The sequence below is a fragment of the Mesoplodon densirostris genome, chromosome 9, assembly GCF_025265405.1.
Source record: "Mesoplodon densirostris isolate mMesDen1 chromosome 9, mMesDen1 primary haplotype, whole genome shotgun sequence".
NCBI classification, from domain to species: Eukaryota; Metazoa; Chordata; class Mammalia; order Artiodactyla; family Ziphiidae; genus Mesoplodon; species Mesoplodon densirostris.
In genome coordinates, this window is record NC_082669.1 from 111,373,163 (window position 1) to 111,387,811 (window position 14,649).

Below are 14,649 nucleotides of genomic sequence, written 5' to 3' on the forward strand. Positions count from 1 at the left end.
GCTAGTAGTAAAATCCACACGCTAAATGTTAGGTGAAAGTCTTTAAGAAACAAAGGCACGACAGGAGAGTTTGCAGCAAAACAAAACATGGTCACTGGTATCATCCTTTAAGACTACATGATAATAAATATATGAATAATAAATCAACTTTCTAAATCATTTGAATTCGGGATGTATGCATCAGAAAGGCCAATATAGTTACTGTTCCCTGTAAAAGTACTCACTGTTTTTTATGCATTTAATTAAATTTTAGAAATTAAAAAGTTTTTAAACTTAAGGTTTCTAGAAATTTAAATTTCATTCCTGATATAAAGTGAGTTCGCTTCTTTCAGTGATAGCCATACAGCCCAGAAAAATTAACCTGGAATTTGCAGCAATATGTTTTCTTAATTTCATGACTAATCAAGTATCTATGAAATCAAATCAAGTTTTTATCAAACAGAACACTATACTTGTATATGTACATGAAATATACAGTACACGTTATTAAATCCTTATTTCATTTATGAAATGTCTTCACTTTTTTCCTATTACTGAGTTAAATGCTTTCCTGCCAAGCCTGTTTGTATCAAAATCTACAAAAGTAATTCGTTTCATGCACTCCTCAGCTTCACCTATAGAAAGAATTGGGGCTCGTCATGCCAAACAAGAGATCTTCAATAAACTATCAAACATGAGACAATGCAGTACGAACAAGAGACGTAAAGTTTCTTCTCATGAAGAAACATGAAGACAGAAATGCAGACATTGACCTTGGGGGCTGTGACTTGTCTCTCCTCTAACTAGCAGCACCGTCATTCCTAGAGTTCAGTGTGATTAGTAGAAGTTTCACACAGACCTGGAAAAAAACAGTTAGATGGCATCACTATCACATATAACACCAGCCCATAAGTCATAATTTACTTTCTGCAAAAGCACATTCTTGTGGAAGCACATTTTTTTAAAACTTTCTTATGGACATTTTCAAATACACACAAGAGTAGAAAGACGAATGTAATCTACTCCCCTGTAGCTCGGTCAGCCACTGCTATTCCTGTCCCATCTCCAGTATTTTTTCCTGGAGTATTCTGAAACAAAGCCCAGGGGTTGTATCATCTTGCCTGTGGTCATGGGAGTATTTAAGGAATATTCGAGACAGGGAATCAGTGCGCTGGGCATCTAATCCAAGGAGCAGACAGGCAATGACGCTTGGATACATAGTACATTTCCAACTGGCAGCAATTAATGCCAGCTCTCTTTAGACTGGGCTATGGTTTATTTTAGCTACGTAATTTATTTAAAATAGGAAATAGGCCAGCCTCCGTATTATTTTGTATGATTTATTAGCCTTGAAAGTAATTATTTTGAATATTAGAATTTAACACCCCCATTAGTGCTTGGAAGTCTATACAAAAAGGTCAAAATGCTTTTACTTTAAACGTAGGCTAAACATTTCTGGATATCTGAGACCTATTTTATCTGTGGCATTCAAAATGATCGTGTCACAGATTCTCATCGGTCTGATGTTTTTAAATGTTAAGATTTGATATCAAAGCGGAAGTGATATGTATACAAAACATATTTATGTATTTGTGTTTATACCCTCACTCTACCTAAAGAAAACCTCCACAGACCAGAGTATCCATTTACCCATAATCTAGAGTGACATGTTCTACCTTGAGTGGAGTATAGCTATCATTTTAATCATGACCTTATATATTATTAAGATCTTAAAGTACCATTTTTACTTCAAGACATTAAAACGACAATCTGGAAAAGCCTGAGTCATGTGCCACAAAACATTCACCCAGGAAAATCTAATGAACTCACTTTACTGTCTCATGCCCCCCAAACAGGGTGTATTTGATAACTTTTCTGCTATCCAGTGAATAAAGCTATAGTGGCATCTGCAGATCCATCTGCAGACCCACAGCCTTTCACTGAGACGTTTTTCATTCGTTGAAAGGACGACACATGTTTATGAAAATCTCACTAAATTGTTATTTTTAAAGCCAAACACAGTCATTTTAAGTTTAACATAAGATATATTTCCTCCATTATTCCCCATTTATTTTGTGTAGGGGGTGAGCCTTAGAATATTAATATTTTAAAGAATCATACATGTGTTAATTAACTAGATGGGGGAATCCGTTCACAATGTACACACATATCAAATCACCATGATGTACACTTTAAATACCTTTACAATTTTCTAGGTCAGTTATACCTCTACAGCTGAAATGTTCAAGTCTGTGGACGTGCCCTCATCTGCTCCCATATAATTGTTAAAAATAAAGTGAAAAGGTCTACATGAAATAGAAAAAAGCAAAATTCACACACACACACACACACACACACATAAGGTGTATATAAAGCATATAAAGGGACTAAACTTCCACTCAAACTTCTAGTCCTAGAAATATTTATCTTTGAAAAGATTATTAATCGCCCTGAAAGCAATGTGGACATTTTACAAGCTCTAAGTACAGTATCTGCTCATAATATATACTAGGTACAGAGTTACTGGTTACTGTAGTTTTCATAGCCTCCAATAAACACACACACACATACACACACACACACAGAGTCATATTTTTAAAACATCATTTAAATCGTGCAGAGGGATCATAGCAAAACTGTGGTACAACAGCACAAAATAAAGCATCGCCTTTACAAAACAGAGGGTGAATGTCATGCTATAGCAGGAAACTTACTGTACTTGTATTGATTATGTTTAAAAGCCTCTGGATTTTTTATACAATACGAGAGTCTCACCTTTTACACAAATTTCCGAAAGTATCCCAATATGTTAAAACGTATTCCATCTTGGTTGCTGCAGAGTCATTAACTGGAATTATTCTCATTGCTGTGTCACTTTAGTTGTTTCCTGGCAATAATGTTTAAGTTTGAAAAACTCTTTATCTTGTCATGAGGTTTACTTACTTCAATAATAAGGGGGTTTTAGGAGGGCAGGGATTCTTATCTCTTTTTAGGATTACTGTATTCCTAGTTTTTAATTTATAAATGGTTTAGAACATCCGCAAGTATGTTTCACAGAGAAACAACCTGAAAAAACTCACCCCATTTTACTATGTAGCAGCCATGTGGTGGTGGTTTACTCTTCGGAGTGGTTACCTTGTGTTCTCAATAGTTCTGGGGCACTGATACTTATGTTTACAGTGTAAGCACTTAATCAGTTTTTAAAAAATTGATGCTATTAAGAATTATTTGATCATGTTTTATTTTATACTAGTAATATTGCACATATCCTAAGCTTATGCTTTATGCTTGTATTTTCTTTAGGATAATATTAATTTTTATTTCTAATTATAAATATGCAGAAGGAATGAAAAGAGATAGTTAATATTATCACAATTAAGCCAAATTGCTGCACTTGGGAACAGAGTCTTTCCTCAGAATCTTATTATCTGAGGCAACTACTGCCGTAAAGAGTTGGTGAAACTTTCTTGAGACTTTTGTAATATTTGAGCAGGTGTTCATACAGCAAATGATTTGCATTTACCATAGATGATTAGGACAAGCCCAAATCCTTTATGAGGAAAAAATAGGAAAACAAATATTCTCAACATCGTTACATTTTTGCTTACATCTTAACGCACACATTCACCTCTGAATAGCTTGAAAACCTTCCAAAATAATTTCTTTGGGAAATTGTGACTATGCACTTATTTACGTGAATTTCACAAGTTACAACAGTAAATATCAAAATCAATGAAAAAAGCTCTTGAATTCCTGGCTATATCCTGACTACATCATTTCACCATACTCTTCTTCAAATTCCCAACTAAACTGGATTGTAAACAGAGAACAACCCCATTATCTACTCAGGGTAAGAAAATGTCATCATGCTAATGGAAATTTGTTACTTTCTTGTTCAGTAACTTTGGATGACAAATATTTATCTTCTACTCACAGTAACTGTTATTTTAAGGACTTCAGCACTAAATTTGATCCTATGGCTGCAGGTATATTATACTTTATTATAAACAACTGCTGAATGCTAAACATCTCAAGCTTCCATAATTGCATCAAAGTATTTCCCCCAGCTTTCAATCAGTGTCTTCATATATCACATTCAGTTTTTCAAAGATATCTGAAAAGAATGTACAACTTGTACTATATTCTTGTAAATGGATTTTAAAAGTATCAACGTGATACAGACTAAAAGGTGTGTGTTCAACCAAATGGAGGGTCGGGTCAGGGTGGCCCTGTGTTTCAACTCTGTATATAGAAAATAAACTTCTGGCAGTGTTTTCTAGCTTCTTATTGTGCGTATGCATGTGTGTGTTTAAGAATACGAATCAAGTATTATTTTCTACCCTCTACCAGAAAAAAATTTTTAAGAAGTAGGTATGCTGGGAAAGGAACTTGAAAAAAAATCCAGCGCCAAAAAAACAAACAGAAAAACATTTGAAATTTCTTACTAAAGAAAGATCCCACTTTCTGTTGGTGGAGGTAAGTACACAAGTCATAAAGGGATTCTCCTTCCCTGGTCCAGGATGGAGAACCCAGCTCTAAAAGTTTAAAAAGAGAAACGCTTTGGATTCTTGGATTTGTGCAATTGTGCTCCTTCCCAATTGGAAATCAAGCATTTTTAAATTCATTGAAAATGTCGAGGAGAAGAAGTGCAACCAGCAAGGCCTCATAGCCCTGAGGTTTGTTTGTTTGCTTTCTCTCACATGGCGTCGTCGTTTCTGATTCAGTGGAGACCCCATCAGTGGCAGGGAGACAGCGAGACTTGGTTTGAAAAAAAAAAAAAAGAGATGCTGCAGTGCTGAGCTCAAGAGAGGGGTGGGCCAGGGAGAGGGCGCATGCTACATCAGACACAGTACCTGATTTTTCACTGCACAGCTTGTCAGCGAGGTAGTGTGCCTCCTGGGCGATAAGTGAGAATATTTCATCTTCGTACACTTCCATTATAGTTTCACACTGTAGAAACAGAATAACAACATATGTGGATAGATATGCACTCACAGGACATCTTGTTAGGAAGAACTTGTCACAGTTTTATTAGCTAAAAATATAAAATCATGTTACCAAGGTGGTCCATTTTTATTAGCCCTTTTGGTTTAAGACATCACTGCATTGGATTAACCCTCTTCCCAGAATGTTAATTGCATCATTTTCCTGAGACTTGGCTAACTGATTAGTCGTGTTGAAAGACGAGGGTGAGGCAGGAAAATGGTTCTTTGTATTTGTTCCTCTTCCTCAAACTGGAATGGAATGCAGGGAACAGGAGGAATGGAGCTCCTATTTATGGAACTGAAAGTCTTCAGGTTTTTTGTTTGTTTGTTTGTTTTGAAACTTTAGAGAACACGGCTCCTTGAAACGGTTAAACCACTTTCCTTTAGATTTAACATAATAATCCATTTTGTGGTTTTAAAACAGGGTCTGAAGTGTGAAAATAATTAAGCTTTCTCAGCAATCAAAACACAAGTGCATCTTCAATTGCACTCGGGATAACGGGGCTTTTCAGTTACTCAGGAAAGTTTCTCTTCATACCACTTAAGAGATCCATCCATAATTTCTCTTTGCTTCCCCCCACCCCAAATCTGACATTTCAGAGAAGAGGGAGCTCAAAGGTACCCACGCACCCAAAAATCTTAAATTCTGACTGGAGCGTGTGTCTGCGTTGGAGAAGCACAAGCTTAGGAACTGTGATGGTAAAGAGGGTTCACTGGAGACTAGTAACTCATTTTCCGAGTTCATTAAGTGAGAAGCTAAAATTTTTTAAATGGCATTTAAAAATATTTAAATTCCACTATTACATATTTATGGAAGACCTGTGAGATACAAACACACTTCCTCACTGTGATTCCCATTCTACAGTACTTTTAGCCCTGAATTATTGCCTTGACTTTTTAATTAAAATGAAATCTTCAAAAGTCAGCTGCAGCCCTTATACCAGGGGTTCAGCACGTCTGACATTTTGGCCAACGTGTGAACCAAAGACATTTCTCAAACAGGCTTTCCCACCACTTGGTCTGACTCAATAGCATTAAGTAAAGTGAAATCTCTTGCTATATATTTTGCCAGGCACATTCTAGAGAGCCAGAGGCCAGCATTCACGTGAAATAAACAATATGATGGGAGGAAATGCGGCATATAGCCAACTATCATACTAAGCCTTTGTTTAACTGAGTTTGTGCTAAAATGCTTGAATGAACTCAGGAAAAAAAAATTCTCTTCTGTGAAGCCTTGCGGGGAAAAAAGTGATGTATGTCACTCTCCCTCCATCATGTGGCTATAAATATTTGAAAACGACATTCATTTTAATTTGGATTTTAACCTCGGAACCACAGTCCCTGATTCCTGACATGGGAACTTGTAAGAGACCTGCCCGGGCACGGGGACGGACTGAGTCCTCTTCCCAACCGTCCCCAGGAGCAAAGCAACATACAAACTGTGCCTCCAAGTCACTGGGATTTGTAACGCACTTTCTGGAAAATATCACTTAACTGTCTCCACGGAGATGAAATACCACAGCCCCTAGGTGTCTCAGAAGGCAAGTCACTAAGTGCGCGGTTAACACTGAGAAAGCAGCAGGACAACAAAGCTAACAGATAACATTTTAATGGGCATGTCTTGAAACTCAACAAAACCCCAAACAAACAGCCCCCCCCCCAAAAAAAAAGTACCAAAAACATGTTCACGGAGTACGGAATTCCTCTGCGAAGAAGATAGCTTACCGCGAATTTCAAATGTCTGTAAGCATCAGAATAAAAATAGAATTTTTAAAATTCTTTGTATATTTTGCCTCCTTTCCTTGGAGCAAATCTCTTGAAAGTCTCCTCCTTGGTCACGGGGGCTTCTTCGAGCTTGTAGTCATTCATCCGCTCACACACTTTATCCAAGAGGTCTGTGAGGAACGCCTCCGACTGGGCTAAGGGAATCTGCGGAGAAAAGCCAAAAAAGGGAGGAAACTCGTCTTAACGGTGATATTATTTAAAAGACCTTCCCCTGAATGCACGTGGTAGCACACCCCATCGCCCTAAACAGTATTCCTGTCCTGATACAACATGTGCACATTTCTATCATTTACATAATTTAAGGGGTTAGCCTAAATTCTGGTTTTTAAAAAGTGCCTATGTTCGAAAGTGGACAGAAGAAAAACCTTCTATTCAAGCTAGAAACTATACTTCTACAGGTGATAATTTTGGAAAGTCATGGAACATGCAGAATACGGCATTAAGCACCGGCAATGGCTGTTATTATCTATCTACTTGCAAGAGACAGACAGACAGAGCCAGAGAGAGCGCTCGGGTCTCTCTCTCCTCCAGCGCATCCCGAGCTGGGCGAAGGCCGGGCCTCGCGCTCCGCAGCCGCTGCCCTGCGCGCCGTGGCCCCTCGGCGGCCGCTCGGGCCCGGGGGCAGGGAAAAGCCGGGCTGACCGAATCGCCCCTCTCGCAGGCGCGGCTGCGCTGTCTTTCGAACAGCTGGTGCCCGTCTCCGCGCGCCCCTCTCCCTCCGGAATCCAGCGAGGATTCAGAGGACCCTTTGGCCACCACCTCCGCCCCGCGCGGGGGTCAAAGAGCACCCCTCGCCCTTGGTAACCGGGACAAAAACTCGGGGGCCGTCTAGACAGGTCAAGGTGCAGGATGCTGCGTCCCCGCGGCTCCTTCCGGAAGGGGGCGGGGACCCGCCAAGGGCGCCGCGGACGCGCCGCGGCCCCGGCCTCTGCGGGCTTTCTCCCTCTCCACCCTCTGCTGATCAAAGTAGGAAGTTTGCATGACAACCATGGTGAAAGGGGCTGAATCGCAAATGAACTCGATTTCGCCGATGTTGATATATCCAGCCTCCATTGTCCCCTTTCAGACGCAGTGTGAACCCTTCCGGTGCCGGCGACCGCGCGGCATTCACATGCGCGCTCCGGACGCACAAAGGCTCCCCGCGCCCCTCCCTGCCATCTGGCCGCGGGGCTCGGGGCGGGCTGTGCGGCGCGCCTCTGCGCTTAACCCTGCTTCCAGCCAAAACCACTCGAGCGTCACTCCCGTCACCCCCCAGGCTCGGCAAAGAGCGAACTCTGTAGAAAAGGAAGAAGCCAAAGAAAGCCGCCACTAATGAACTTTCCATTAGCACCACCACGTGCGCCGTGTTAAAATATCCCTCCTTCTGCCCGCAAAACTCGACTTGAGATTGATTACGAACTGCTTTCAAGGCCCATGCGGTCAACTCTGCAATTACGTCGTTTATTAAACTGGAGTGTACCGCAGCATTCTTTATCCGCTAACATATCAAGTTAAAAAATTGAGTGTTTTAATTTTTTTAAGTGTCGACACTCAAAAGACCCTAAAGAAAGTAGCTCAAAGCGCACAGTCAAAACACAAGTTACGTTTTTATTTACACCTTTAATTGTGCCACTTAAGCATCGTAAGTTGTGAATAAAACCAAAAACATAGGTTAACACATTGAAAATCTCTTTCAGAAACTAAAGATTAAATGTGTATTGGGACTTAAAAGCTAGGAAACAGAGGTAAATTCTTAAATTACAATTTATCAAGCAGATCATTAACAGAATGATTATGGTTTCTTCCTGCCCTGCGTGTGCTTTAGTATATTTCCTTGTCTGGTCCATATGAACAGGCTCATAGTACTTTCTGCATGTCCACAAAGCAGCATTTTTAACCTCAAAGTGAAGAGTTGGCTCTTTCATTTAAAAAATCTAGCTGTGATCAAGAATCCATTCTCTCTCCCCCCTCCCTAACCCTCTCCTTCCCCAATCAAACTGTAAACACCGCGGGGCGATGCCATCTCTGAATGGAGAGGGTCTGAGCATTGGTAGGGTGCTTTTGGAACCCTGGATGCCGTCCTTACACACCACGGTATTTCCCGTTGAGATGAGACTACTCTCGAAACTGTTTTTTGTTTTAAACTGACCTGACGTTCTGAGCTGCGTGCATAAATCCTGAGTGTATAAGATTTGAGCAAATCAGGATGTCAATATGCGAGACCCTCCACAACTTACTTTTGAGAGCTGTATTATTTATTTCCTGGGTTGACGCTTTTTAAAAAACAGTCGCCACATGATAACTTTCCACCAAACGGGATTGTTTTTCTTATTTTGAAAGTGGGATTTTACGTATTTGAATATAGTAGTATTGTGCCTATTTTAACGCACATATGTTATACCTAGGGATCAACACGTGAATCTTGCTGATTTCATACATCTTTGAAGGCTAACTGGCTTTTTGATGTAATTGCTGGCTCTTTTGAGTAAATGTTCTTTAGTAGAAAGAGCAGGAAATGTTACAGGCAGAGAGCTCGGAAAATGCCACGTTACAATCTTCACTGAAAGCAAGAAAGGAAAACACCCAACATGAGACTAGTAGTGTTCGTTTTTACAGAAATATTTTTTAAAAACTGGCCTAAAATGCTAAAGCATCCGATTTTGTGAGAAAATTTTAAAGAAAAAGATGCTTATGCATGGCAGCTATTTATACACTTATTAAAATGCACATGATTAGGGTTTAAAATGATTCCACTTAGCTGAACTACATTCACTAAACTTAAAGACTGTTCAAGGAATAATTGAGCCTTTTTCTCCCCTCAAAGTGTTTTGATTATAAGAGTGCAATAAGTATTGAGACAAGTGGAATAAAACTACCTCTTTCTTCCTATACTATGAAGGTTCTGAATAGTACTTGTCAATAAAGCAACTCCTATTGTAATCTTAGGGGAGCATTTCCTCCACCCTGGAAGGAGGGTCTCAGAGATACTAACCTCATTAAAATATGAATGAAAAAGGCCGCCATCATTGTATCAGGAGAAAACCGATTCACTGGCATGGTTTTCTTATCAGCCATTACTTTTACAGACAGACTCATCTGGTATACGTTATAAATACAAAAACGATCTGTTACAATTTCATTGCTATCTTAGCACACCCTCATCAAAGTAAATCCTACCTTTTGCCATTTTGGAATCTAGCTACAACTCTAAATCATACTTGGTATATGTCGTGTTTATTTTTTTTTTTCCTTTAGGCCCCTTGTGACCATGTGCTTATCGTGTGAGCAATGACATGGGAGTGGGAGGAGATACTCAGATCCCAACTTGAAAACGGAAAAAGGTAGTTGAAAGTTTTGGCTTTGATTTCTTGAGAAAACTGGAGTTAGGGAGCTATCCCAGAGCACTATGACAACACCTTTATAACAGTCAATTACAGGGTGCCTCCCATGTTCGTTCATTACTGTGTCTCTGTTCATCTTGTAGCAAATTTCTTGCTTGATAGCTATCACAATTATGTTACAGTGTACAGTCTGATGTGGAGACTGTCCTTGTGGTACACTGTCTTTTTCATAACTGTCTGACAATTTTGGAGTGTCCCTCAGATAGGAAACCAGTACTTAACCTGCTTAGTGACTGATAGTTTCACATGGTTGCAAAGATTTTCTTTCTAGAGGTCTAGTTAATGTAAAACTTTTAATTGCGTTACAGCAAATATTACATCTAGTTTAATCACTAACTTTTCATCCATAAAAATACTGAAATCACTTCTGATATTAGTTAAAAGTCAATATTTAGAAGTGAACATTCAAACCTTCTTTGCTCTAGGCTACAGCCGGGAAAGCAAGAATTCAGAAACTCTTCTAAGTTGATGAGATCTATAATTAGCTTTTATGTGAATTGACTGCCCTGAGTTTGTTGTGTGACCCTTCATATAATATGCAAATAGCATTGACTGTTTAGTTTTATTAAACAGTACAATTAGAAACCTAAAGAAGCTCATTTCGATGAGGAATAATAAAGGTTGATACATTTTCCAGTGTTCTGTATATCAGAAAAAATGAATCCCATCTGGACTTAATCAATAAGAGAGATTTTAAGTAGCCTTTGTTCAGAGAGCCAAACAACAGAATTAATATTACTTTTTCCATAAATTCGATGTTAAAACAGGTGAATTTGTGCAATCAGTAAAACCTTGGGTGCAAAAATACAAAGATTGCAGCACAATTTACCACAAATGACCCAGTAAATTTATGAAAGTAACATCAAAATTCTGCCCCTTTTAATCTGAATACTGGAAAAAGGTACTCTTATTATTTGAAATAAAGTATTTTGCAAGTGTTTCCTATTCTTATTCGTGGAGATATTATGTCTACATGAAGTATACTCTCAGGTTGTGAGAAAAATAGAAATAACAAAATAAGAACAACGTGATTTTGGGGGAAATTTTCCCCAGAATTCAAAACTATTAAAGTTTCAATCACATTTTCTTATTCTGGATCCTGTTTTCAACTTAACAGTATAGAAAACTTGAAAGTATAGAAAAATCGCATGATGGATCACCATTAATGAACTCCAAATGGGGGTCATCTAACTCAATTTGACTTTTTCCTAAAGTTAAAAAAAATACTTTCTTTTCATTATTAAACACAAACTTGGCACTGCCATTTGATTTCTCATCTTAAAAACTATTCTATTAGTCTTTAAAAAAAACTAATTTTCAAACATTTTAGGTGAATTGAATACAGCTATCCACGGGAAAAATGTTATAAATTTTCAAGCTTTGTTAAAAATCACTCTAAGCGAGGATTTAGAACGACCTTTTCATGCTGTTTCTGAGCTTTGACCTCTGCTCGCTTACCCCGGAAGGATCTTGCAGATTAAAAAAGAAAGTAATAGAAGAAAGTGACAGTGCTTAAAAGGGCAAAGGCCATAAGACCGCAACAGTAATAGAGGTGATGTGAATTTGTTCATTCGCTCAGCAATATTTATTCAACTCCATCTCCGTGTCGGACAAACATACCTCTCTAATTCGGACTTTTTAAAGGGGACTCTTCCATGATTCTGAATAAAAATGAAAAGAAATACTCGAAAAAGACTGCCTGGAAGAGAGTCAATAAATCCTAGTTGATGATACTATAAAGATCACATGAATACAATATCTCTGTTCTTATTTGACAGTTTCTGTCCCCCCCATCTGCGTGTCTTTCACCATCTTGCTACTGAAAACACAATAGTTATCCCTTTCTAACCACCTCTGCAAAACACTTTCTTAGAATAGAAGAGGTGAAAAGTCACGTTTGCGGAACCTGTTGTGGCATTTCCCAGTTTCATCATCTGTGTACTTGTGGGCAAATGGTGAGATTTCCCTGGAAAACCTTAGAGGTCTCAGAGGAAAAGGACGAAAGAATGGGATAAGTTAAGAAGCTCTGGGTGTTCCGTCTCCACAGTTGTGGAAACACGCATGCACACACCAGTTCCCGCTGGCTGCAAAGAAAGCACTCTTTTTTTTTTTGGACACGCCATGGGCATTCAGGATCTTAGTTCCCTGACCAGGATTGAACCCGCGCCCCCTGCAGTGGAAGCCAGGAGTCTTAACCACTGCCAGCGAAGTCCACCTTTCTTTAAAAACATTTTTAAATAGAAAAAGTTACACATTCACTTGATTTTTTTTTAATCCAGAAGGAACAAAAGAGTAGAATAAAAAGTAAGGCTGATGCTCCTCCAGACCCTAAAGCCCAGTTCTCCTTCCCCCAGAAACATTCTAAGTGCACCTCTATGAGTGTGCAATGAATGTGTGTGCATGTATGTGTGTGTCCATGTTTGCCTGTATGCACATGTGCCTGTGTGTGTCCATGTGTATCTATGTGTGCATGTAGGCATGTAGGCATGTGTGTCCGTGTGCATATGTGTCCATGTGTGTGTGTCCATGTGTGCACTTGTGAGTGTCCCTCCTCCTCTTTTTACAAGGTCCGAGCACAGCACATCCCATGTCTTTCTCACTTGGGGATAAGAGGGTTCAGTCACGTCCAGGAGGCTGAGGACCATCTCCTGACAGTCACTGGATGAAGGCACGCTTACTATGGGGGCATCAAAGCTCAAATCCATTTAGATTCGAAGACGCCCTGCATCCCAAGGGCAGGTTCAAAAGGGGAGCTCCCGCCCACGTGAGCTATGGCAGGATCTCTCTGTTTGGGGATATATCTTAGCTTATTCTATCCTGAAACAATGGTTTTGAGAGGGTCGGGGCCAGCGTTTTTAACCCCCTTTCCTGGGTGAGGAGCCCCAGGCCCCAGGGACTTCCTTCCATGACTGACTGTGATGCTGCAAGGTCATTGCTCTCCATGCCCTCCAGGTCCTGCGCCTGAGGACACAGCAACGCAGACACTGCGGCTGGGAAGACCTTGGAGATCCCACAGTAACCCCCCCACCCCGCTCTTCAGGTGGGGACACTGAGGCTCAGACAGGAGCGACTTCCCTGAGCACCACCTGGCGGAGCCAGGGTTGGAAGCCGGCTGCTCTAGTCGGTGCACGCTGTTGCCCCCCGCCAAGCGACCAGGTGCGGCCACGCCCCAGATTCCTGGGTGACGCCCTAACCCCCAGGACCTCAGGATGTGACCCTGTTTGGCCATGGGGTCTTTAAAGAGGTGATGAAGGTAAAATGAGGTTGTATGGCTGGGCCCTGATCCCATTTGACTGGTCCTTATAAGAAGAGGCGATCAGGACACAGACACACACAGAGGGACGGCCACGTGAGGACACGGGAGAAGACAGCGTCTACACGGCAAGGAGAGAGGCCTCAGGAGGACCTGGCCCTGCCCTCACCTGGATCTGGGACTTTCCAGCCTCCAGGGCTGGGAGACAACAAGTTTCTGCTGTTTAAGCCACCCGAGCTCCTAATACAGTCCCAGACCATGGAGCCCCCGCCTGAAGTCTTGCTAGTACAGCCCAAGCCCAAGGGGTGACTGGGGGCTGCTCGAGAGCCTACCATGACGGGGGGACACGGAGCAACATGAGACGCATGCTGGTCTGCCTCGGTGCATGGGGGCTGTGATCCCGTCTGAGCCGGGGGCAGGACTCTGCACAGGCCCCCAAGCACCTCCATCCTGGTCTGGCGCCACCTACAACCTGCTGAGGGCTGGACCAGACGTCGGTCTCCTTGATCTCCCAGAGTCCTTGCCGGTAAACCTGGGACGAAAACAACACCTGTTCTAGTGTATCTGATCAGGTCAAGTAACTGGTAGGAAAATCTTTCTAGAGTTTGACACGACAAGTGAACGTAAAGGGTTATGATTACTTCCCCTCTAATGGATGCCGACTGTTTTAGTTTGTAAATGCCTTAAAGGTGATGCCGACTTGAGCATAGACTGACTTTTGCACCCACCTTACCGGTGGGCTAGTGGGATGGTCCGGTGACTCCAGGGCAGTGCCTCGAAAAGTTGGCCTGAGGACCTCTTGTCATTTTCTCCCCTTCCCATCCTCTCAGAATCCGAGAGCTGTCAGCATGGGCATCCAGACCCATGGCACTCAAAGTGTGGTCACCACCACCTGCTGCATCAGACTGCCTGTTTCCAGGACCCTCAGGCAGCTGTGTGCTCAGGACAGAGCAGTGTTGCTTAGAATCCTACTGGTGGCGGTCAGGGTGGCAATGGCGAGGGGGTGCTACCCGCGCTGACTTTTCTATTTTCTGCTTCTGTGCTCTGCCTAGAAAGAGCAGAAACTGGAGGAGGACCATTTAGTATAGAGGGACCAAGTGAAAGCCTTGTCCTTAGAAACACATGTGGGATGACCTGGAAAGAGGCCTGTGTCCTCAGCCCCAACAGCACCCAGGGAGCACCTCTGGGAGGATCCCACGCTCCTGTCACCCTGATGAGCGCTACACTGGGAGAGACAGCGGGTCACGAGTGAGCAGACGCAGTTCCA

At 41.5% G+C, this 14,649-nt stretch overlaps 1 protein-coding gene across 1 annotated transcript in view; it reads right to left on the reverse strand.

Annotated features, from left to right (window-relative positions):
• Nucleotides 1–800: 800 nt before the first annotated feature.
• CNPY1 (canopy FGF signaling regulator 1) overlaps nt 801–14,649 on the reverse strand; it is a 37,603-nt gene continuing 23,754 nt past the window's right edge. The window contains 3 exon segments of the mRNA XM_060108865.1: nt 801–838; nt 4,833–4,929; nt 6,690–6,893. Coding sequence (XP_059964848.1) covers nt 801–838; nt 4,833–4,929; nt 6,690–6,893 — 339 coding nt within the window.